This window comes from Oncorhynchus tshawytscha, linkage group LG11, assembly GCF_018296145.1.
Source record: "Oncorhynchus tshawytscha isolate Ot180627B linkage group LG11, Otsh_v2.0, whole genome shotgun sequence".
NCBI lineage: Eukaryota > Metazoa > Chordata > Actinopteri > Salmoniformes > Salmonidae > Oncorhynchus > Oncorhynchus tshawytscha.
The window spans coordinates 16,664,909-16,687,834 of NC_056439.1; the positions used below are offsets into that span (position 1 = coordinate 16,664,909).

Here is a 22,926-nt window from a genome sequence, read left to right on the forward strand (position 1 = left end):
CTTATTTTTCCATGAATCCTAAGCTTCATTTCATTCCGTAAATTGGTTGATATCACAAAGAAAGATGATCCTCAAACCATACCTGGTCCCCTTAAAATTTTCTTAATTTAATACTTAGGATACACAGCCAGGTTAAATACACACATTTGAGTGTTTTCCATTTAAAACTCACAACACAAAAGCAAACATGAGATATTCAATACATTGAGAATTTCTTTAGCACCAGTACAAGTAAACTCATCCATACATTGGTCATTCTCTGACTTACAGTACATCTTTCCAACATGATTTTCAAAATAAAAGACATCGTCCCAGTTTGATTTGACTTGGCATGGCTAACATGTAATCATTTTACAGCAGCATTCACATACACTGGTTACTAAAATGTACACATACTGCCAAACTGGCACACACAAGCAATGCTATATGGCCTCATAACCCAATACTGTAGGTCCTTCGACATTTTTCCCGGTGAGTGTTGTCATCCCTTATGCTCCAAATCGGTTTCAACAATGATAACATAGTAAAACATTTATATAGTAAATATCCACACAATCAAGTTTCAATGAATTTGTGAGGTGTCTTGGCGATGATAATTATTTGACAATCTGGTATATTCAACTAGAAATGGCTCATTGTCATGTATTTGAGCGCAAACATGTTTTTTTGACAATTCTATCAAAATAGTATGTAAAACAATATGCAAAGTCATTTGTATTTCTGCACTGAGTTTAGTTTACATTATTTTGTGTAAAAAAACAACAGTTTAATAATGTTTAACATGGGCTTAAATTCCTGTTTCTAATCACATGCTTCACAATATGAGTTTACATTGATGTGTATAGAACTTGAAAAACCATTATGTGGAACTGTATCTGTAGCTTCAACCCTATGACACATTCAAATAAACTTTTGTGAGGGTATAGAATCAAAACAATATGGGACAATTTTGATCTGTTTATCACACATTTGTGAGGCCTTAACTACGTTTTTAGAAGACCAAGTATAAATAATAGTTTATCTAAAATAATTCACACTTCTCAACAGATCATAAATGTGTCTTGCTATATGCTTTGGGCACATTATAAACTCATTTATGGGACAACTGTATCCTCGAAGTAATATAGTCTACTTTTCCCAATATTGTCTGCCAGTGTATCAGTTATGCATTCCAGAATTTGCATATTGTGTCATCTGTATAAACCAAAAAGTTATTTCAACATCAAAACTAGAATATCCCAAAACGTTGTATTCTGTCAGAATACATTTTTTCCATTAGCTACATAGCATCTGAAAATGCTAAATAATTAGTAAAATATAGCATCCCAAATGGCACCCTATTTCCTATATAGTGTACTACTTTTGACCAGGACCCTTAGTGCTCTGGTCAAAAGTAGTGCACTATATAAAAGTGCCAGTTGGGAGGCATCCACAAAGTTGGGTCCCACAGATTGATGAAGTGAAAAAATGTTCAGATTCAGAACTTGTTTTGTTTTAGTTTGTCGATGTGATAGCAGAGCTTCAGGGCTGGCCCCAGCTTCAGTCCTAGGTACTTCATGATCATCTCACTCTTTAGAAGTAACAACGCGTTGCCGTCTATCTCCTGTGGGAAAGAAAGTCAGGTTATATCTCCACAAGTAAACTAATCATACATGTGTATCAGTTTTGTTTACTGAATTGACTGAATTAAAATAGAAGTGACCCAAATCCTGGTTAGTATTTCACAAAACATCACATCCAGATATAATCACTGTTGCAGATCCATCCACTGGACACAGATGTCAGTTCAACATCTATGTTTGATTTACATTTGGTTAAGTTGTCAACTAACGTGAATTCAATGTGAAATCAACCAAAAAAAGTCACCATGTCATTGGATTTAGGTTGCAAGTTGGTAGCATTTTTTTTTTTAAATCCCTTAAACTGATGACTTGTTGCTAATCCAAACAGTTTTCCACGTTGATTTAATGTCAGCACATTTTTTGCAGTTGTTGAAATGACGTGGAAACAATGTTTATTCAACCAGGTTTTGCCCAGTTTTCTGTGATTCCTCTCACCCCGTCTCCTTCTCAACTATATTGGAGGAGAAGGTCCAAGGTTCCTCTGTTCCTCCCCCCTGACCGTCTCATCCAAGGCGTTTTGAGAAGGTGAGGAGAGAGGATGCAAGGTATCAAAATATTAATGAATTAAGAGTGAGCACAGGGGTAGCCTACATGCTTCCTGAATATGTCCACATGAGGGCCCAGGGAATGGGGGTCAGCGTCTCTGATGAACCACACCACGTCCTCTACACTCCAGGTGGAAGGGTCCTTACTGGGGGGCACCTTGGACTCCTGGGAGTCCTGAGATGGATTGTACGCTGGATGAGAAAAGAGAGATAGGTACAGAATAAAGATTTCACTACGGGTCTATTTTACCTGGTTAAGGCATTGTGATTATAGCAAGAAACAAACTTTCCCAAAATCCCCAGGTTTTCCAGAAAACCCAGTTGAAAGATCGCCGGAATCAGAAGGGAATAAGAAGGAAAACTTGGTAATTTTGGGAAAATTAACAGAATTTTGTAACTCTAGTCTCCACTCTCCAGTCTCTTACCTATCCTGTTACCTTCCAGGAAAGTATTTGGACTAGACGTCTGTCTACACATGCCCATGGGGGAGGAGCTGTTGGGGAATTGCTGCGAGGAGCGAAACCCATAGGACGGTTTGGATGAGTAGGAGGAGCTTATGGCACTAAAGGCGGAGTCACCTGGGTCCATTGAGTAGCGTTTGTCTGACGGGTCCAGAAGGTACTCCTCTGGCATCGAGGTTTCAGCTGTGAAATGGATGGAAAGAAATGACATTAGTAAAAAAATATTTGCGATACTTTGAATCACTTTTGGATAGAAGCTGAAGTCTTTGAAATATGTATTTGAAATGCCGTTCTGTGCTTTAATTGTCCAATCCGAAGCAACAAACGCACATGTTTGGGGAATTGAGCCTAGGATATTTCTGGGGGACATGGGAGTGTTCTAGGTAGTCTTCTGGCATGGAGGTCTCAGCTGTTTGGGTAGGAATACAGGGATTTTGATAATGGATTACACAAGTAAAACACCAAATGATGTGTATTTCACAAATTGTCATTCTGTGCTTCCATGTGCAATCTGAAGCAATATAGTACAATATTTGGGGAACTGAGCCCACTATATTTCAGAGGGACATTTTTTCAGAGGCTCTTGTTAAGTTACAGGACTGTGTTTTCTAAGAAGTAATGTACAATGCATCACATCTGCACTCCTGCCTACATAATTGCCCCTTGTAGGATAAATAAAGTATTTTGAATGTAATTGAATAAACGACAGTACATTACCCTCTGATTGGTAGGAGGCATTATGCTGGGTGATTGGTTGGTCGCTGAAGAGGTTTTCACAGTGTAAACTACGACAGAGCTTCTTGAGGAAGCGTAGCACGTAGCCAACGCTGTTGACCACAGGCAGACTCAGAAGGTGCTGCTTCCCATCGAAGGTGGCTGGAAATCAAAAGGAACACTTGATTAACCTAGAAACTTTGTTGATTTCCTATTGTAGTAAAGCTTGTTGCAGTTAACCTTGCCCTAGGCGACACATCTCTACAGCCATGTCTCAAAGCAACAATCTCAAAGCAACAAATGTCACCCTATTCTAGAGCCTTATGGGCCCTGGTCAAAAGTATTGCTCTCAACACTGAGTATACAAAACATTAAGGACTCCTGCTCGTTCCGTGACACAGACTGACCAGGTGAATCCTGGTGAAAGCTTTGCTCCCTTATTGATGTCACTTGTTAAATCCACTTCAGCCAGCGTAGACGAAGGGAATGAGACAGGTTAAAGAAGGATTTTTAAGCCTTGAGACAATTGAGACATGGATTGTTTATGTGTGTCATTCAGTGGGTGAATGGACATGAGACAGGAAGGATACCTCATGGTTATTAGATTATCAAATGAGTGTATGCCAATTTCTGTTATTTCCCTACGGGCTATTTCTACTAATGAAATAAATGAATATAAAACAGAAATCTCAGTTACACTACATACAATCTGTGGGTTTATGTTATACCTGATATTTTCTCTCCTCCGTAGCCCTGTGTGAGGAGAGTGAACACAGCTTTCTGCTGGAAGGCACTGTCGATGCACCCCTGGACAGCCTGCTGCAGCACCACGGAAGGCCTGTCAGGTCCAAAATGATCTGGGAGCTGCTGCAGCTTCTTCCTATCCAGGTTAGGACCCATGTTGGCTTGCTTGTTGATGTAGATACACACTGCAGGGAACACAAAGAGAGAGAGACACCCTTGTTACCCTGCTTGTTTATGTAGATAAACACTGCAGGGAACACAATAGGAGGGATCGAAAAGGCCTGGCCTACCTGTGAGCACCTGGGGCGTGGCAGAGTGGGGGATGGTCGCAGCATCCTGGGGGATGGAGCTCATGTCTGGTTCTGGGGTGCTGCTGGGAGGAGAGATGGCCAGGGGAGTCATCACCATCCTGGGCTTCAGCTGCAGGGAGACACAAGGCTAGGATCTCAATATCTACAGGGTTATTTATACACAGTTTAAATGGATCACTTGTAAATAATGGCATTTTATTCCAGTTTTAGGTAGCAACAATAGTCTAAAATTATCCTGTATGGCTCAGTTGGTAGAGCATGTTGCTTCCACAGCAGGGTTGTGGGTTCGATTCCAGGGGCCGCCCATACATAAAATGTACGCACACATTACTAAGTAGCTTTGGATAAAAGGTCTTCTAAATGGCATATATTATTATTATTAGTAGTAGTACTATTATTATTAAAATATTATGGTTCGCAATTTGCATTAGTTAACTGTCACGATCGTTGGAATGAATGGACCAAAGCGCAGCGTGATCTGGGTTCCACATCTTTTTATTACTAAGTGAAACTCACAGCAAAACAAAACAATAAACCTCAAACGAAACGTGAAGCTAACAGGCAACTATCCATAGACAATATCCCATAACCCACAGGTGGAAAAATGCAACATAAGTACGATCCCCAATTAGAGACAACGATTACCAGCTGCCTCTAATTGGGAATCATACACAAACCCCAACAAAGAAAATAAACCTAAAACCCCACAGAAAATAAACCTAGAACCCCACATAGAAATAATAAACTAGACTAAAACCCCTAGTCACGCACTGACCTACTCTACCATAGAAAATACAGGCTTTCTATGGTCAGGACGTGACATTAACACTCAACAGCAATCTTCATATTAATATACAGTCCAAGTCAAAAGTTTGGACACACCTACTCATTCAAGGGTTTTTCTTAATTTTACTATTTTCTACATTGTAGAATAATAGTGAAGACATACAAACTATGAAATAACACATAAGGAATCATGTAGTAACCAAAAAAGTTTAAACAAATCAAAATATATTTTATATTTGAGATTCTTCAAATTAGCCACCCTTTGCCTTGATGACAGCTTGGCACTCTCTTGACATTCTCTCAACCAACTTCATGAGGAGGAATGCTTTTCCAATAGTCTTGAAGGAGTTTCCACATTTACTGAGCACTTGTTGGCTGCTTTTCCTTCACTCTGCGGTCCAACTCATCCCAAACCATTTGGGTTGGGGTCAATTGGGTTGAGGTCGGGTGATTGTGGAGGCCAGGTCTTCTGATGCAGCACTCCATCACTTGGTCAAATAGCCCTCACACAGCCTGGAGGTGTGTTTTGGGTCATTGTCATGTTGAAAAACAAATGAAAGCACAAACCAGATGGGATGGTGTATTGCTGCGGAATTCTGTGGTAAGCCATGCTGGTTAAGTGTGCCTTAAATTCTAAATAAATCACCAACAGTATCACCAGCAAAGCACTCCCACACCATCACACCTCCTCCTCCACGGTGGGAACTACACATGCGGAGATCATCCGTTCACCGACTCTGCGTCTCAAAAATTACACAGCGGTTGGAACCAAAAATCTTAAATTTGGACTCATCAGACCAAAGGACAGATTTACATTGCTCATGTTTCTTGGCCCAAGCAAGTCTCTTCTTCTTATTGGTGTCCTTTAGCAGTGGTTTCTTTGCAGCAAATCGACCATGAAGGCCTGATTCACACAGTCTCCTCTGAACAGTTGATGTTGAGATGTGTCTGTTACTTGAACTCTGTGAAGCATGTACTTGTGGTGCACTCTGAGGTGCAGTTAACTATAATGAACTTACCCTCTGCAGCAGAGGTAACTCTGGGTCTTCCTTTCCTGTGGCGGTCCTCACGAGAGCCAGTTTCCTCATAGTGCTTGATGGTTTTTGCGACTGCACTTGAAGAAACTTTCAAAGTTCTTGACATTTTCCTGATTGACTGACTTTCTTGTCTTAAAGTAATGATGGGCTGTCGTTTCTCTTTGCATATTTGAGCTGCTCTTGCCATAATATGGACTTGGGTTTTCTACCAAATAGAGCTATCAAATAGAGCTTCTGTATACCACCCCTACTTTGTCACAACACAACTGATTGGCTCAAACACATTAAGCAGGAAACAAATTCCACAAATGAACTTTTAACAAGGTCCGCCTGTTAATTGAAATGCATTACAGGTGACTACCTCATGAAGCAGGTTGAGAGAATGACATGAGTGTGCAAAGCTGTCAAGGCAAGGGGTGGCTACATTGAACCATCTCTATTATAAAATATATTTTGATTTGTTCAAAACGTTTTTGGTTACTACATGAATCCATATGTGTTATTTCATAGTTTTGATGTCTTCATTATTATTCCACAATGTAGGAAAAAAAACCTGGAATGAGTAGGTGTGTTCAAACATTTTACTGGTATTGTACTTGTACAGCAATTTGTACACAAAACAAAAATATAAACGCAACATGTAAAGTGTTGGTTCCATGAGCTGAAATAAAATATCCAACAAAAAGCTTATTTCTCTCAAATTTAGTGCACAAATTTGTTTACATCCCTGTTAGTAAGCATTTCTCCTTTGCCAAGATAATCTATCCACCAGACAGGTGTGGCATACCAAGAAGCTGATTAAACAGCATGCTCATTACACAGGTGCACCTTGTGCTGGGGACAATAAAAGGCCACTCTAAAATGTGTCGTTCTGTCACACAACGCCACAGATATCTCTAGTTTTGAAGGAGTGTGCAATTGGCATGCTGACTGTAGAAATGTCCACCAGAGCTGTTGCCAGAGGAATTAAATGGTCATTTCTCTATCATAAGCCGCCTCCAACATCGTGTTAGAGAATTTGGCACTATTTGTCGAACCAGCCTCACAACCGCAGACCATGGGTATAGTGTCGTGTGGGTGAGCAGTTTGCTGATGTCAGCGTTGTGAACAGTGTGCCCCATGGTGGCGGTGGGGTTATGGTATGGGCAGGCATAAGCTACAGACAACAAACACAATTGCATTTTATCGATGTCAATCTATTTTTGTGCATTCAAATTACAGAGTCCCTGAGGCCCAGTTTTTAAAAAGGTTTCTGTGACCAACAGATGCATATCTGTATTCCCAGTCAAGTGAAATCCATAGATTAGGGCCTAATTTATTTATTTCAATTGGCTGATTTCCTCATATGAACTGTAACATTTTTGAAATTGTTGCATGTTGCGTTTATATTTTTGTTCAGTGTAAATAAAATCACTTTTTATGAAATAATTCACAATATTCCCTATTCTTATTGCGACACTCACCAATCACTTAAACAATGCAGACATTTTTGCTAGGCATATACAGTGGCCAATCAGAATACTAATCAATTAAACAAACCTACCTCATGTTAAGTCTTTTTCAGACAAATATGACCCCACTAAATATAAATGAAATGGGGTCTGTCTTGCTACATCATCATATACATTTTTAAACACACTGCATCCCCATTGCCACCCCCTTCCCCTCTCTTTCCCCCATCCCATCCCATCCCATACCCTCCTCTTCTATTCCCCTCCCTTCCCATCCCTGACACTGACCTTGAAGCCAGGCTTTCTCCCCCTCTTCTTGGGAACTTTGAGAGGAGGAAGGGAATCAGGGTAGTGGGTTGGAAAATCCATCTTGCGATGAAGTGGGGGTCTCCCTCTCTTCCTGCCGGGTATCTTTCCTGGCTGGCTGGGGAGGAAGGAAGGAGACACTGCAGGCGACTGCATTTCACTGTTGTTGTCTGCTTTCTGTGCTGCTGCAAGTACACTCATTGGAGCTGCAGGGAGACATACAGGAAGGAGGGAAACACAAAGGGAGATACAATAATAATAATTTAAGACTGCATGGCTTGTAATCTAAACCACTGTTAGTGCACACGTCGTACATCAACATTGTTCTTTCATAGAATCAACCATCTCTTCACATATAATAAACATACACATGCTACATAAGAATCTATTTACATTGTGCCTCCATAATCCAGCTACTGAGGCGGATGTGGAAAAAAGATGCTGTCACATAACATTAACCACAACAACAGTAAACAGAAGAGCCTGCAAGACATTCTGCTGCAGGGCACTAATGCAGCCAGCTACAGAAAATTGAGTTGAACACTAAAAAACAGACAACACAAAAGGCAACAATGCCTAAAGCAAGTTCCCCCTGATGGAACAGATCTACCACCCAGTCCATCCTATCTTCATTGTGAGCCCCAACGTTCTGGCTGCTTGTCTACCAGCGCCTCCGTTACCTGATCTCCTCTGATCTAGAACGCTTGAGAAGCAAGCTCTCCCCTTCTTCGATCCCTGTTAGAGTCCAGATCCGCAGGAGAAGGTTCTATGCACAGCACACTCCCTCAGCAGGCTGTGAAAGCCATTTTACCTCTAGCTGCTGTACTGTACGTGTTTCTCCCTGCTCCTTTCGTCTCTGCTGCTGCTGCTGCTGCACGGCACACAGGCTGGCTGGCTGGCTGCAGACATCTCATTACACTAATGCATTCAGCAGTGGCAGAGGGAGGGAGGAATTGATTTCACTACACAGCTATGAACTACCATTACGATGACAGTGCTCACCCTAATCTTTAAAAAAGCAGCAGCCTCAAGTGCCATCCTACTGATGAAAAAAATGATACATACATGTCTCATATATACACAGCACAGAAGGCTATGCACACAGGCACTGCTAAATTATAACAGTGGTCAGACTATAGCAGTAGCATGCAGCATGCTTCATCCTTCCTTCATGCAGACAAAGACAATGAAAAATAGGAAGAGAAGACATAGCCAATATGCACACACCATCAGAAAGAATGAGGATTGGAGAGTATATCCCTTTTCAGTTGATCTCCTACTGAATCCTCCTCTGTTCTGTCTGTGTCTGAGTGTATTTGCCTGCTTCTAAATCTCTTGAACCGCAACGCAGAGTGGAATATCCAAGCAGGGCAGATTCCACTGTAATGGTGTGTGTGTGTGTGTGTGTGTCTGTGTCTCTGCCAGAAACGGTCTACTGTTGTCATGGCAACAAGCCTGTAACACCATGGTGGCTGTAACTCCCATGTTTTGCCGCTTGAGTCAGGCTCCCTCAAAACTGGGAGGATGAATAATGAGTACAGAAGACATCCTCAAACCAACCGCTAACTACAATAGGAAATTAATTAAGTATTGAGTGTGTGCATATACTACCGGTCCAAAGTTGGGACACACCTTCTCATTCAAGGGTTTTTCATTTTTACTATTTTCTACATTGTAGAATAATGGTGAAGACATCAAAACTATGAAATAACACATGGAATCATGTAGTAACACATAAAAAAGTCTAAATATATTTTATATTTGAGATTCTTCAAATAGTCACCTTTTGCCTTGGTAACAGCTTTGCAAACGTTTGGCATGCGGTAATATTTTCCTATCTTGAGAGTAAAAAAAACAAAAAACTATAGTAAGTGCCTCTCCAGCTGAATTAAAAAATGAAAAAAATCTATTTGTATTATCTTATTTTATATCGATTTAATCAAAAACTATACATCGTACTCCACAGTATGTCAAAGTGTAGGTCTATGTAAGTCGCCTAGGTGTAGCAGGTAAGGCGGAGTCAGGCGCAGGACACAGAGATGAGTAATTCACGTAACTTTACTCAAAACATAAAATATTCCAAGAAGGAAAATAATCAAGCTCACAAATACAGACCAACTTACAACGAACAAACACGCACAAAACCATGGGGAACCAGAGGGTTAAATAAGGAACATTTAATAATGGGAATGGAAACCAGGTGTGTACAATGAAGACAAAACAATTGGAAAATGAAAAGTGGATCGGTGGCGGCTAGAAAACCGGTGATGCCGAACGCCGCCCGAACAAGGAGAGGGACTAACTTCGGCGGAAGTTGTGACAGTCTAGGTCTTGTACTTCCAATGAGTGATATTATACGGCTCTACAATGGATGGTTAGTGGTGTTACGTTTGTTTGTGACCAAGTGGGATATTACCACATCTGGGAAAAATCAATTTGGAAGACCCTCCAACTGGTAATTACTAGTTAAATCAGCCATGAATCCCCTTGTGACACAAGGAATGGAAGCTTGTGGTGTGCAACAAGGAGGGGCAACTGAATGCAAGATTCACAAAAACAAATGACATTGTTAAAATAAGTCTAGCATGTCTATCTATGGGTAGGTAACAGGGTTGATGTTATGCTCATTTTCACCACAAAACACCAGAAAATGGCCAAAGTAGAACCAGCTCACCTACTTTTACACTATGATTTGACTATTAGATGTTCAATGTTTCTTTTGAAATTGACCATATTAAAACGAGTTCAGTTCACATAACAGGGTTGACCTTGAAATTATAGACAGATGTAAATGAATCACTAGACACATAAAATAAATAATAACCTTCATAAATTACTAAAAATGCACTTTAGCAAGTCTTCATTCATATTGACAATTAGAAGTATTGAATTCTCCATGTGGACTACACCAAAGGGCACTTCATTTCATATAAAAGTATTTTAAAATGAAAAATTTGTAAAAATGTCTACTTAATATATCAAAGGACACTCATTTTGTGGAACGACCCAGTTCTGACCGTTGGAATGTTCTCGTCAAGTTTGTTTGTTCATTTGTCATATGCACATGAAAGACATGTAGTCACTACATGACAAATACAGTGCATTTGGAAAGCATTCAGAACCCTTGACTTTTCCACATTTGGTTACGTTACAGCCATATTCTAAAATGGATTAACATGTTTTTTTCCCCCTCCTCAATCTATACACAATAACCCATAATGACAAAGCAAAAACAGGTTTAGACATTTTTACAATTTTTTTTTTTTTTTTAATGTAAAAAAAACTAAATATCACGTTTACATAAGTATTAAGACAATTTACTCAGTACTTTGTTGAAGCACCTTTGGTAGCGATTACAGCCCCTAGTCTTCTTGGGTATGATGCTACAAGCTTGGCACACCTGTATTTGGGAAGTTACTCCCATTCTCCTCTGCAGATCCTCTCAAGCTCGGTCAGGTTGGATGGGTAGCATTGCTGCAGAGCTATTTTCAGGTCTCTCCAGAGATGTTCAATCATATCAAATCCAACTTTATTTGTCAGTCGCTCCGAATACAACAAGTGTAGACTTTACCGTGAAATGCATACTTTACAAGCCCTTAACCAACAGTGCAGTTCAAGAAGAGTTAAGAAAATATTTACCAAGTTGACTAAAATAAAAAGTAACACCATAAGAATAATGAGTCTATATACAGGGGGCACTGGTACCGAGTCAGTGTGCGGGGTACAGGTTAGTTGAGATCATTTGTACATGTAGGTGAGGGTGAAGTGACTATGCGTAGATAATAAACAGCGAGTAGCAGCAGTGTACAAAAAGGGAGGAGGGGGGGGGGTCAAAGCAAATTGTCCGGTGGCGGTTTTAGAAGCTGTTGAGGAGCCTTTCGGTCCTAGACTTGGCCCTCCGGTACCGCTTGCCATGCGGTACCAGAGAAAACAGTCTGTGACTTGGGTGACTGGAGTCTCTGACAATTTTATGGGCTTTCCTCTGACACCGCCTATTGTATAGGTCCTCGATGGCAGGAAGTTTGGCAGTACTGGGCCGTTCGCACTACCCTCTGTAGCGCCTTACGGTCAGATGCCGAGCAGTTGCCATACCAGGCGCTAATACAACCGGTCAGGATGCTCTCGATGGTGCAGCTGTAGAACCTTTTGAGGATCTGGGGACCCATGCCAAATCTTTTCAGTCTCCTGAGGGGGAAAAGGTTTTGTCATGCCCTCTTCACAACTGTCTTGGTATGTTTGGACCATGATAGTTCGTTGGTGATGTGGACACCAAGGAACTTGGAACTCTCGACACGCTCCACTACAGCCCTGTCGATGTTAATGGGGGCCTGTTCGGCCCGCCTTTTCCTGTAGTCCACGATCAGCTCCTTTGTCTTGCTCACATTGAGGGAGAGGATGTTGTCCTGGCACCACACTGCCAGTTCTCTGACCACCTCCCTATAGGCCGTCTCATCGTTGTTGGTGATCAGGCCTACCACTGTTGTGTCGTCAGCAAACTTAATGATGGTGTTGGAGTCGTGTTTTGCCACGCAGTCATGGGTGAACAGGGAATACAGGAGGAGACTAAGTACACACCCCTGAGGGGCCCCAGTGTTAAGGATCAGCGTGGCAGACGTGTTGTTGCCTACTCTTACCACCTGGGTTGGCCCGTCAGGAAGTCCAGGATCCGGTTGCAGAGGGAGGTGTTTAGTCCCAGAGTCCTCAGCTTAGTGATGAGCTTTGAGGGCACTATGGTGTTGAACGCTGAGCTGCAGTCAATGAACAGGTCGACCGATTATGATTTTTCAACGCCGATACCAATACCGATTATTGGAGGGCCAAAAAAAACCCGATACCGATTAATCAGATAATTTTTATATATTTGTAATAATGACAATTACAGCAATACTGAATGAACACTTTTATTTTAACTTAATATAACACATAAATCAAATCAATTTAGTCTCATATAAATAATGAAACATGTTCAATTTGGTTTAAATAATGCAAAAACAGTGTTGGAGAAGAAAGTAAAAGTGCAACGTGTGCCATGTAAAAAAGCTGGTCAAATCCAGAAACTATCATTTCGAAAACAAAAGGTTTATTATTCTTTCAGTGAAATACGGAACCATTCCGTATTTTATTGAATGGGTGGCAACCCTAAGTCTAAATATTGCGGTTACATTGCACAACCTTCAATGTTATGTCATAATTACGTAAAATTATGGCAAATTAATTATGGTCTCTGTTAGGAAGAAATGGTCTTCACACAGTTCGCAGCGAGCCAGGTGGCCAAAACTGCTGTATATACCCTGACGTGAATGTGCTTAAGCAGGAATCAGGAGGATAGAATTATGGTCAGATTTGCCAAATGGAGGTTGGGGAGAGCTTTGTATGTATCTCTGTGTGTGGAGTAAAGGTGGTCAAGGATTTCTTTTTTCTCTGGTTGCACATGTGACATGCTGGTAAAAATTTGGTAAAACTGATTTAAGTTTGCCTGCATTAAATGTCCTCGGCCACTAGGAGCGCTGCTTCTGAGTGAGCCTTTTCTTCTTTGCTTATGGCCTTATAGAGTTGGTTGAGAGCGGTCTTCGTGCCAGCTTCGTTCTGTGGTGGTAAAAAGATGGCTACGAATAATATAAATGAGAACTCTTGGTAGATAGTGTGGTCTACAGCTTATCAAAAGGTACTCTACCTCAGGCGAGCAATACCTCGAGACTTCTTTAATATTAGACATCGCACGCCAGCTGTTATTGACAAATAGACACACATCCCCACTCTTCGTCTTACCAGAGGTAGCATCTCTGTTCTGCCGGTGCATGGAACATCCCGCTAGGTCTATATTGTCCGTATCATCGTTCAGCCACGTCTCGGTGAAATATAAGATGTTAGTTGTTGATGTCCCATTGGTAGGATCATCTTAAAAAGTAGGTCATCAATTTTATTTTCCAATGATTGCACGTTAGCAAGAAGAACGGATGGCAATGGGAGTTTACTAGCTCGCCTACGGATTCTCAGAAGGCTGCCTGATCTGCGGCTCCTTTTCCTGCGTCTTTTCTTCACGCAAAAGGCCACGCATCTGGGCATATTCCAGTGAGAATGTAAAACGTCAGCCATGTTCTTTGTTGCCATCAGGTTCAAGTCCGGTCTCTGACTGGGACACTCGAGGACATTCAGAGACTTATCCTGAAGCCACTTCTGCGTTGTCTTGGCTGTGTGCTTAGGGTGATTGTCCTGTTGGAAGTTGAAACTTGGCCCCAGTCTGAAGTCCTGAGCAGTTTTTCATCAAGGATCTCTATACTTTGCTCCGTTCATTTTTCCCTCGATCCTGGCTAGTCTCCCAGTCCCTACCGCTGAAAGACATCCCCACAGCATGATGCTGCTACCACCATGCTGCAACGTAGGGATGGTACCAGGTTTCCTCCAGACGTGACGCTTGGCATTCAGGCCAAAGAGTTCAGTCTTGGTTTCATCAGATAATGTACTTACATTCAGTAATCTTGCTTTTGATTTGTCATCCTAAGGGTCCCAGAGATAAAATATAGCATCATTTTGTTTGATAAAATCAATTGTGATGTTCAAATGCGGGAACTGGGGTCTACAGTTTGACCCCACCGCTGTCTCTGGCTCCACACCCGCCCCGCCATCTAGATGTGTGAAAGTTAGTGTATAAGCTAATGATCCATCATGTATGACATTCCTGGGAGTGTGTAAACTTGTATTTTTTAATACCATAGCATTTTTGTATGTTATCTATAGTTATGTACTTGACAATGTATTAATTGACCAATTCGGCACATTTGGGCAAACTCGGGGCAGACTTGTTACAAAATATTGTGTAGTAATGTAATTATTCAACTGAAAGTATGGCCTTTCTCTTGCATTTCAAAGATGAAAAAAATGGTTTATATTATCTTTTAACAGATCTAATGTGTTATATTATCCTACATTAATTTCACAATTACACAAACTTCAAACGGTTTCCTTTCAAATAGTATCAATAATTTGATGTCCTTGCTTCAGGTCCTGAGCTACAGGCAGTTATATTTGGGTATGTCATTTTTGGTGGAAATTGAATTTTTTTTGTTATTGAACGTCATTCTAAAACAAGCTCAAGACTTATTTTGTCTGCTGCTTTTGAAAGCTGCAAAACAACTAAAGTCTGGGCTACAGTTGCTTGATTGACTAGCTACGTTCAGTTCATGTCCTTTCCGTTCCTGACAAAGGTTTGTAAGTATAAAAAATATTTGTAACTGAGTAAAGGAAGACGTAAAGTAAGAATTTAATGTGTAAATGTTAATTCATAGTCGTAACATAGGGTTTGTACATTTACAGATCTAATTTAATGGTTACGTTTCATGTTTCACACATGGCTTTTCTTACGATCTTAACAATTTAGGTATGGACTTTACGATCCTAACAATACATACGTTCAACCTTTTGGCAGCTATCTGGCTCCAAATACATTCAGCCTCTTGCAAATTGAAGGAAAATTATGAAACATTGAGAGAAGAAAGATAAATTGTATTAAAAAAAAATCAAATTAATTGGTACATTTTTGGGGGAATCCTGGCCTACCTTGGCAACCGTTGAATACACATCACTGGATGCTATGCTACTGGCCTCATATCATGAATATGCATAAATATCCATCTGGAGACATCTCAAAGTTAGTGTTTTTTCTCAAAGTTGCCGTGATATCACGAGTCCTACTTATATCAGTACACTCGTAGCAACTTTAAGCATTACAAAATTATATTCTATCAAATAAACCTCATGTGATAAAATAAGCCCTCTCTCTTTCAAACTCTTTGCTTGGTGGGCGAAACAATGAAAAGAGTGCCACCTGCTGGAGGGGACACATATTTTCCGCCGAGTTGGGCCTCTCTCTTCTACTACTGCCATCTCCTGACGCACTTCAGAATCGTTGTGTGCATTTCCGCCTTGTTCAATAAAGTTGGAATTGAAGCCAAAATGGCGACGTGCATGTTGTCGTCAAAGATGTCGCCCTTGGTGTCACCCATCATTAGATTTCTACTGAAAGATCAGTACTATTCCTCGAAAACGATATGTAACGGTGTGACTAACATTTCCAGACGAGGTGAGAATATTATTTGGGTGAGGCAAGAGCTAGATTGACTGCTGTGTGTTGTTCAAAATGAGTACTGACAGTTAGTTAGCATAGCTAACTTCTCTAAACCGCTAGTGTCAGCTGTCAAACTTAATTATATTCATGACCTGTCTAGTTAGACTAGATAGCGAATTATCTAGCAACCTATGCGTCAATCAGCCATTATTATAATTGCATTTTTAGATAGCTACTTACATTGTTACGGTGCTTACACAACTTACCTTTAGAGACGGAGGAATATCGAATCGCTGACTGAACCTTTTGGCTTTGGACAGTTTGCTCGCTAAATTAATAACGTTGCGTTTCTGCTCTTAGCACGTTAACCAATAACCGCCACAGGTGGTCTCGCTAATTATTTAACTAGTTCTAGTACTAATACAGCTTCAGGATGTACCGATAATTCCGATTCCGTGATCTTTTCTACTGCTCAGGCTATTCGACGGATGCTCTCCCCCAGCCGGCTGCAGAAGACAGCAATGCTGCCGCAGCGTACAGCGGACCACTGGAGCACTACAACAGTCTGGTCAGGGATGAGTCGCTGCAAGAGGACCCACATCAAAAAGCCGTGGTTCAGACCTTGGATAAAATGCACAAAACCCTAAGAGGTTACAACAACCAGCCTACGTCCCTCTTCGCGAAGGTAATCTGATTTCTATGCATGTTCTTACTGATGTCAATAATACATTATCTGATTTTTACCACTGTCAAAACACATTAAATAAAGTATAGACTATAATCTATAGTTAACCCTATATTCACACAGACTCACAATACATTGAACACTGTCTATTTTATTTTACAGTTTTTCTCTAAGCCAAAGCCCCCAAAAGGGTATTACATCTATGGAGATGTTGGTAAGTAGTAGCTCTATAATATCCATCTTTGTGCTGCCACTTTAGCATTACATGTATGATATTTCCCTTTTTGACTACATTGCACATTTGAAACAATTAATTATCATTCTGTTTTTCTCTGTTTTATTTATAGGCACAGGGAAAACGATGGTTATGGACATGTTCTACTCCTACGTGGAGACAGAGAAGAAAAAGAGGGTCCATTTCCACGGCTTCATGTTAGATGTACATAATAGTAGGTTAAGTTGTGTCGCTAAATGGCGATTTGACATGACTTGTCGATCATACTTAATGTCAATAATGAATTGAGCAATAGATTCAGATTGATTGAACTGAGATCTATGAGAGAGTCGACTCAATCTTTGTTCTTTTACTTACTGTATTTAGGGATACATCGCCTTAAAAAGAGCCTGCCAAAAAGGAAAGCTGGGAGGATGGCTAAAGTCTATGACCCGATTGCACCAATAGCAGAGGAGATCAGTGAAGAGGCCTGTCTGTTATGCTTTGATGAGTTTCAGGTGAGGTCTGGGGGATATTCCTCTTACTGATCACTTGTAACTACTGTTATACCTTCATGTTATAATTGTACAAAATCATCTGAATGGCATTAGCTAATGTATGGATGTGATAATGAGGAATCCTGTTTTAGCCAAAGCCTGTTTTAGAGTTGGACTAATAAAGTTCTATTCTATGCATGGTTCCCAGTTTTGGATGCATGAAAATATAACAGGATAGAACAATATGAGTGAATTGGTTGTAAATTCATTCCACAGGTGACAGACATTGCAGATGCCATGATTCTGAAACAGCTCTTTGAAAACCTCTTTAAGAATGGGGTTGTTGTCGTGGCCACGTCCAACCGGCCCCCAGAGGGCAAGTAAAATATTACATCACAAAACAAAAACCTTGTTGAGCTGCGTTCAGCACAATCCATAGAGGACAATCTATACTGATCTAACCAGACCTATTCCTCTCTTCTAGATTTGTACAAGAACGGACTACAGAGGGTCAACTTTGTGCCATTTATTGCTGTGTTGAAGGTAAATAAGAAATACATTTCTGATTCATTTTGTATATAAGACATGTATTCTACTGTATTTTAGTCAATGCCACTCTGACATGGCTCATCCTAATATTTATATATTCCTTAATCCTATTCTTTTACTTTTTTTGTGTGTATTGATGTGAATTGTTAGATACTACTGCACTGTTGGAGCTAGGAACACAAGCATTTTGCTACACCCGCCATAACATCTGCTAAATATGTGTATGTGACCAATAAAATGTGATTTGATTTGAAAACATACAGGCAAGGTTTGTCTTACGGTAGTCTGCTTCTTTCATGCAGAACTATTGCCAAGAGCTTCGTCTGGATTCTGGGATAGACTACCGCAAAAGAAACAGACCCTCAGCTGGGAAACTGTACTTCCTGTAAGAACTGCATGGTGCAAACCATGGATACAGCAATGAGGCATTTCAATACTCAAATTACTAGGTTATATTTGGCAGTATTTATTTTAATATGGAACTCTTTCTTTCAAGCCAATTTGTGTTTGATCAGTATAGTTTCATGTTTTAAATAATGTGGTTCATCATATTTTGCTATGTTACCCTTTTTCGACACAGCTCAAGGGAACCTTGTGTTGAGGCAATACTGGACAAGATGTTTGACGAGCTGGCCTTCAAACAGAACGACAGTAAGATGCTCACGTTGTCATTGAGTGTAGATAAAGAGGGATCGGTGGAGCCGTCTATAATTATAGGTGCATGATATGAACATAACATTCTGTATTAATGGTATACTTAATAATATATTTAGCCTCATTGTGTTCCATCATGTTGAGTTTATTACTTGTAATTTAGCTGAACCAGATGTTCATTTTCTTTCTCTAGTAACACGGCCAAGGACTCTGAAACTGCTAGCCAGGGAGGTCAGTCTTATGAAAACCTGTGGGACCATAGCAGACTGTACCTTCGAGGAGCTGTGTGATAGAGTAAGTGACCACAGCAGACTGTACGTTTGACTGTACGTCCTGTGTTACTTAGTTGGTAAGAGTTGTTGGTTCAATTCCCACAGGGATCACATAGGCATACTAAATACAGTGAGCTCCAACAGTATTGGGACACGTGATGTTATTGCTCTGTACTACTATGATGTTAAAGTGCAGAATGTCAGATTTAATTTGAGGGTATTTTAAAAAAAATTAAAAAATCAATCTCAGGTCAAAAGTTTAGAAATTACTGCACTTTTTTTTTAACCCAGATTATTTTGTGCCCAATAGAAATGAATGGTCAATTATGTATTGTCATTTTGGAGACACTTATTGTAAATAAGAGTATAATATGTTTCTAAACACTTCTACATTAATCTGAATGCTACCATTATTACGGATAGTCCTGAATTAATCGTGAATAATGATGAGCGAGACAGTTAGATGCACAAATATCATACCCCCTAACTTTCTCACTCATTATTTACAATTTAATTTAGGACTATCTGTAATCATGGTAGCATCCACATTCATGTAGAAGTGTTTAGAAACATATTCTTATTTCCAGTAAAAGTGACTCAAATGACACAATACATTATGTACCATTCATTTCTATTGAGCACAAAATAGTCAAACACAACCAAAACAAACAGCAAATGCATCCAACAAGTTTGTAGAGTCACAAGCTTGATGCAACCATTGTGTGCTAAGAAGATTGGACCAAATATTAAACTTTTGACTACTTCGATACTACATGTAAGTGAATTTGTCCCAATACTTTTGGTTCCATAGAATGGGGAGAGTAAATGAAGTGCTGTAGTTTCTAAATGGGTCACCCGATAGGGATGTAAATACCCTCAAATTAAAGCTGACAGTCTGCACTTTATCCTCGTAGTCATTGTATCATTTCAAGTCCAAAGTGCTGGAGTACAGAGCCAAAACAACAAAACATATCACTGTCCCAATACCTTCGGAACTCACTGTATGTATGCACTCCCTGTACTGTAAGGGGCATACTTATACATGATGTGTTTTGTATTCTAGCCATTGGGTGCCAGTGACTACTTGGAGATTTCCAGGCAGTTTGATACTGTATTCATCAGGAACATTCCCCTGCTCACTATGAACAAGAAGACTCAAGCGAGACGCTTGATCACGCTTATAGATGCCTTCTATGAACACAAGGTAACATTACGAACCACTTAGTTTTAATTTATGTTATTTATTTGCACCTAATAAGAAACCAAATCAACAAGCATAATCATACAGGGATGTTGAAACAGAGGGCTTTATTTCTAAGCTCGAGGCTGGATCATTTTAATATAGTATGGTTTATAAGGAAACTTTGTCTTTGCGCCATAATTATTGTAACACATTGTGATTGTTTTTTGAGACTATCCTTTGATATGAGTGGTTTTTATATGTACCGCTCTGAGGTTGTTTGATTAGCATTGTTGGATGCACTTTTTTTTTTTTGAGTTGCTAAAAATGAGAACAACCAGTGTCAGTAAATGTCTCATCCTGGGTCCCCCAGGTACGAGTGGTGATTCTGGCCGATCACCCTCTGGATGACATCTTTGTACACGACGGAGATCACGAACACCACCATCATGAACTCATGGATGATCTCAACCTAAAAAAGGTACAAATTGCAGCCAAATACTCCCAACATTATTTTCTTGATCTCTAACTTAGGTAGAGAGTATATGACCTACAATATACTGAGTGTACGAAGCATAATGATATTGAGTTACACCCCATTTTTTACCTCAGAACAGCCTCAATTTGTTGGGGCAAGGTGTTGAAAGCCTTCGACAAGGATGCTGGCCCATGTTGACTCCAATGCTTCCCACAGTTGTCAAGTTGGCTGGAGGTCCTTTGGGTGGTGGACCATTCTTGATACACACAGGAAACTGTTGAGCATGAAAAACCCAGCAGAGTTGCAGTTCTTGACACACACAAACTGGTGCGCCGGGCACCTACTACCATACCCCGTTCAAAGACACTCAAGTCTTTTTTTCTTGCCCATTCACCCTCTACATGGCACAAATACACAATCCATGTTTCAATTGTCTCGAGGCTTAAAAATCCTTCTTTAACCTGTCTTCTCCCCTTCATCTACACCAGGGGTCTCCTAAAAGGTTAATCGCAGCCCACCTTTAAGTAGCTCGCCAAACAATTCTGAAAGTATATGCGATTTTCAAGTACTCCACCGTAAACTGTCATTAACAAATATCATTTGTATCTATTATTTGTTATTTTCAAACTTTCCAATTAAATGAGCAGTAGCAATACAGAGTCATCACTCTACTGGCGCCTTAGAAGGCATATTCTTTTACTCACTAGATGCCCAATTTAAGGGGAATTTCCTCCAGTCTTCCAGAACAAAGATAGAACGTTCTATTTTGTTGTTTCTCTATGAACAATTGTAATTTTGAGAGTGACAGACAAAAAAAATACAACTGAGAACATAATTTGGGGAAAAAAAAAAAAAAAAATGGGGGAAATCACAGATTTTATAGGGACCCCTTAGTGGTTTATTAACCTTTTAGTTTACCAGGTATATTGACAGTACATAGTGCACTACTTTCTCTGGTACACTAAAGGCACTGGAGAAGAGAATAATGTGCTTATTTGAAAGCTAGAAAAGTATCTTGTGACATGTTTTATTTTTTAAAAAGTAGTTAATCATGCTAGAAATTTTTGGAGCCCCCTGATCTATACCGATTGAAGTGGATTTAACAGGTAACATCAGTAAGGGATCATAGCTTTCACCTGGTCATGGAAAGAGCAGATGTTCCCAATGTTTTGTACACTATGACCTTCTGTTTGTTGACTTCTCAGCTTCTCTCCAAAACTGCTTTGTTCTCAGGCTTTAGGAAAATACCAAACACTCTCACTAATGGTGTTTTTCTATTGAATGCATTTACACCCTCATGTGTTGTTCCTGGATCAGGATGCAGCCAGTGAGTTGTCTATCTTCAGTGGAGCAGAGGAGATCTTTGCCTTCCAAAGGACAGTGTCTCGCCTCACTGAGATGCAGACTGAAGAGTACTGGCTGGAAGGGGACAGGAGCACCATCACCACGTAGCTGTACAATACCCCTCACCAACCCTCTAAACCCTTCACTACCTGCAAGGACAGTGAAAACCACCTCACCAGTACAGACTATCAGTTAATTTGACGGGATCAGTTTGAGCGTACTGAGGCGCAGAATCACCAATCATGATCACATATAATAAGTGTGATTTGTAGATCAGTGATTCTACGCCGTCCGACTGCAAAGTAGTCCGTCTCAAACATGCACATACACTACCACGAGGGACTCCAAACAATGGAATATATTCATTATACTAAGAAAGTATGACTTCAAGCCTTTATGATTTTACTTTGCCATTGCACTTTACAAACTGACCATATTGTGCAGAACATTTTAAGTTAAACCTTTATCTGTGGATTTTTTTCTATACTGTACACAGGGTATATTGTGTGAATGGCTTTTGCAAAAAAGTTCAATGAAATCCACTTCTAAAAATGGAACTACTGGTTCAAGGTACATTTGTTATTGTATTGATATCTTATCATGAAAAGGATTGTCTATTTAAGTGATGTACTGTATTATTTTATTGAGACGATCATAGAGAGTGATGACTACAGTATGGTTCATATGGATGTATGTAAGGCTGCTTGTCTCTGATGTTGAAAGCAACATCCTGCCTTCTTCATGGTTTTTAAGTTTTATTTAGCAAACAGAAATTACTGTAACCTGAGTGCCAGCCTATGCTGTGCTGCCATGCCACCTCTTTGTCACTCATTGTCAAGTCAAATAATTGGAGTGGGAAAGAGTACAAACATCTAGGATCAAACTAGGAAACACAGATTACTGGGCACAATTGTGTAGTTTGACATGACATACACTTTATGACCAAAAGTGTATGGACATCTGCTCATCAAACATCTCATTCCTAAATCATGGGAATTAATATGGAGTTGG

General features: G+C 40.1%; 2 protein-coding genes across 7 annotated transcripts; one reads left to right on the forward strand and one right to left on the reverse strand.

Moving 5' to 3' along the window:
• Window positions 1-81: 81 nt before the first annotated feature.
• On the reverse strand, window positions 82-16,567 carry LOC112261506 (sex comb on midleg-like protein 4). Of its 4 annotated transcripts, XM_024436895.2 has the most exons (9): window positions 9,205-9,389; window positions 8,789-8,895; window positions 7,960-8,183; window positions 4,377-4,506; window positions 4,071-4,271; window positions 3,346-3,504; window positions 2,593-2,811; window positions 2,214-2,359; window positions 82-1,603 (listed from the first exon to the last, which is right to left on the reverse strand). In XM_024436895.2, exons 2-9 carry the CDS (start codon window positions 8,889-8,891, stop codon window positions 1,478-1,480), a joined length of 1,308 nt encoding a protein of 435 aa, XP_024292663.1. In that variant the 5' UTR covers window positions 8,892-8,895; window positions 9,205-9,389; the 3' UTR covers window positions 82-1,477. The 4 variants fall into 4 exon arrangements, with proteins under 4 accessions (XP_024292663.1, XP_024292664.1, XP_024292665.1 ...); XM_024436896.2 differs by lacking the exons at window positions 8,789-8,895; window positions 9,205-9,389 and adding an exon at window positions 16,309-16,567; XM_024436897.2 differs by lacking the exon at window positions 8,789-8,895.
• On the forward strand, window positions 15,902-22,472 carry afg1la (AFG1 like ATPase a). Of its 3 annotated transcripts, XM_024436892.2 has the most exons (14): window positions 15,902-16,057; window positions 16,519-16,727; window positions 16,890-16,941; window positions 17,075-17,176; window positions 17,329-17,459; window positions 17,715-17,814; window positions 17,923-17,981; window positions 18,290-18,372; window positions 18,568-18,704; window positions 18,835-18,935; window positions 19,977-20,117; window positions 20,467-20,574; window positions 21,889-22,047; window positions 22,083-22,472. In XM_024436892.2, the coding sequence occupies exons 1-13, from the start codon at window positions 15,931-15,933 to the stop codon at window positions 22,021-22,023; spliced, it is 1,485 nt and encodes a 494-aa protein (XP_024292660.1). In that variant the 5' UTR covers window positions 15,902-15,930; the 3' UTR covers window positions 22,024-22,047; window positions 22,083-22,472. The 3 variants fall into 3 exon arrangements, with proteins under 3 accessions (XP_024292660.1, XP_024292659.1, XP_024292661.1); XM_024436891.2 differs by having other exon boundaries at window positions 21,889-22,472; XM_024436893.2 differs by having other exon boundaries at window positions 18,568-18,638; window positions 21,889-22,472.
• The last annotated feature ends 454 nt before the right edge of the window (window positions 22,473-22,926 follow it).

Excerpts from the sequence above, each read along its gene's own strand:
- LOC112261506 (XM_024436895.2), bottom strand. The coding sequence starts at position 8,891 with ATGAGATGTCTGCAGCCAGCCAGCCAGCCTGTGTGCCGTGCAGCAGCA. Across the intron at positions 8,184-8,788 it reads GTACAGTACAGCAGCTAGAG|CTCCAATGAGTGTACTTGCA; the intron begins GTAAAATGGCTT and ends GTCTCCCTGCAG. Across the intron at positions 3,505-4,070 it reads CGGAGGAGAGAAAATATCAG|CCACCTTCGATGGGAAGCAG; the intron begins GTATAACATAAA and ends TTTGATTTCCAG.
- afg1la (XM_024436891.2), top strand. The coding sequence starts at position 15,931 with ATGGCGACGTGCATGTTGTCGTCAAAGATGTCGCCCTTGGTGTCACCC. Across the intron at positions 16,942-17,074 it reads TTACATCTATGGAGATGTTG|GCACAGGGAAAACGATGGTT; the intron begins GTAAGTAGTAGC and ends TTTTATTTATAG. Across the intron at positions 20,575-21,888 it reads ATGATCTCAACCTAAAAAAG|GATGCAGCCAGTGAGTTGTC; the intron begins GTACAAATTGCA and ends TTCCTGGATCAG.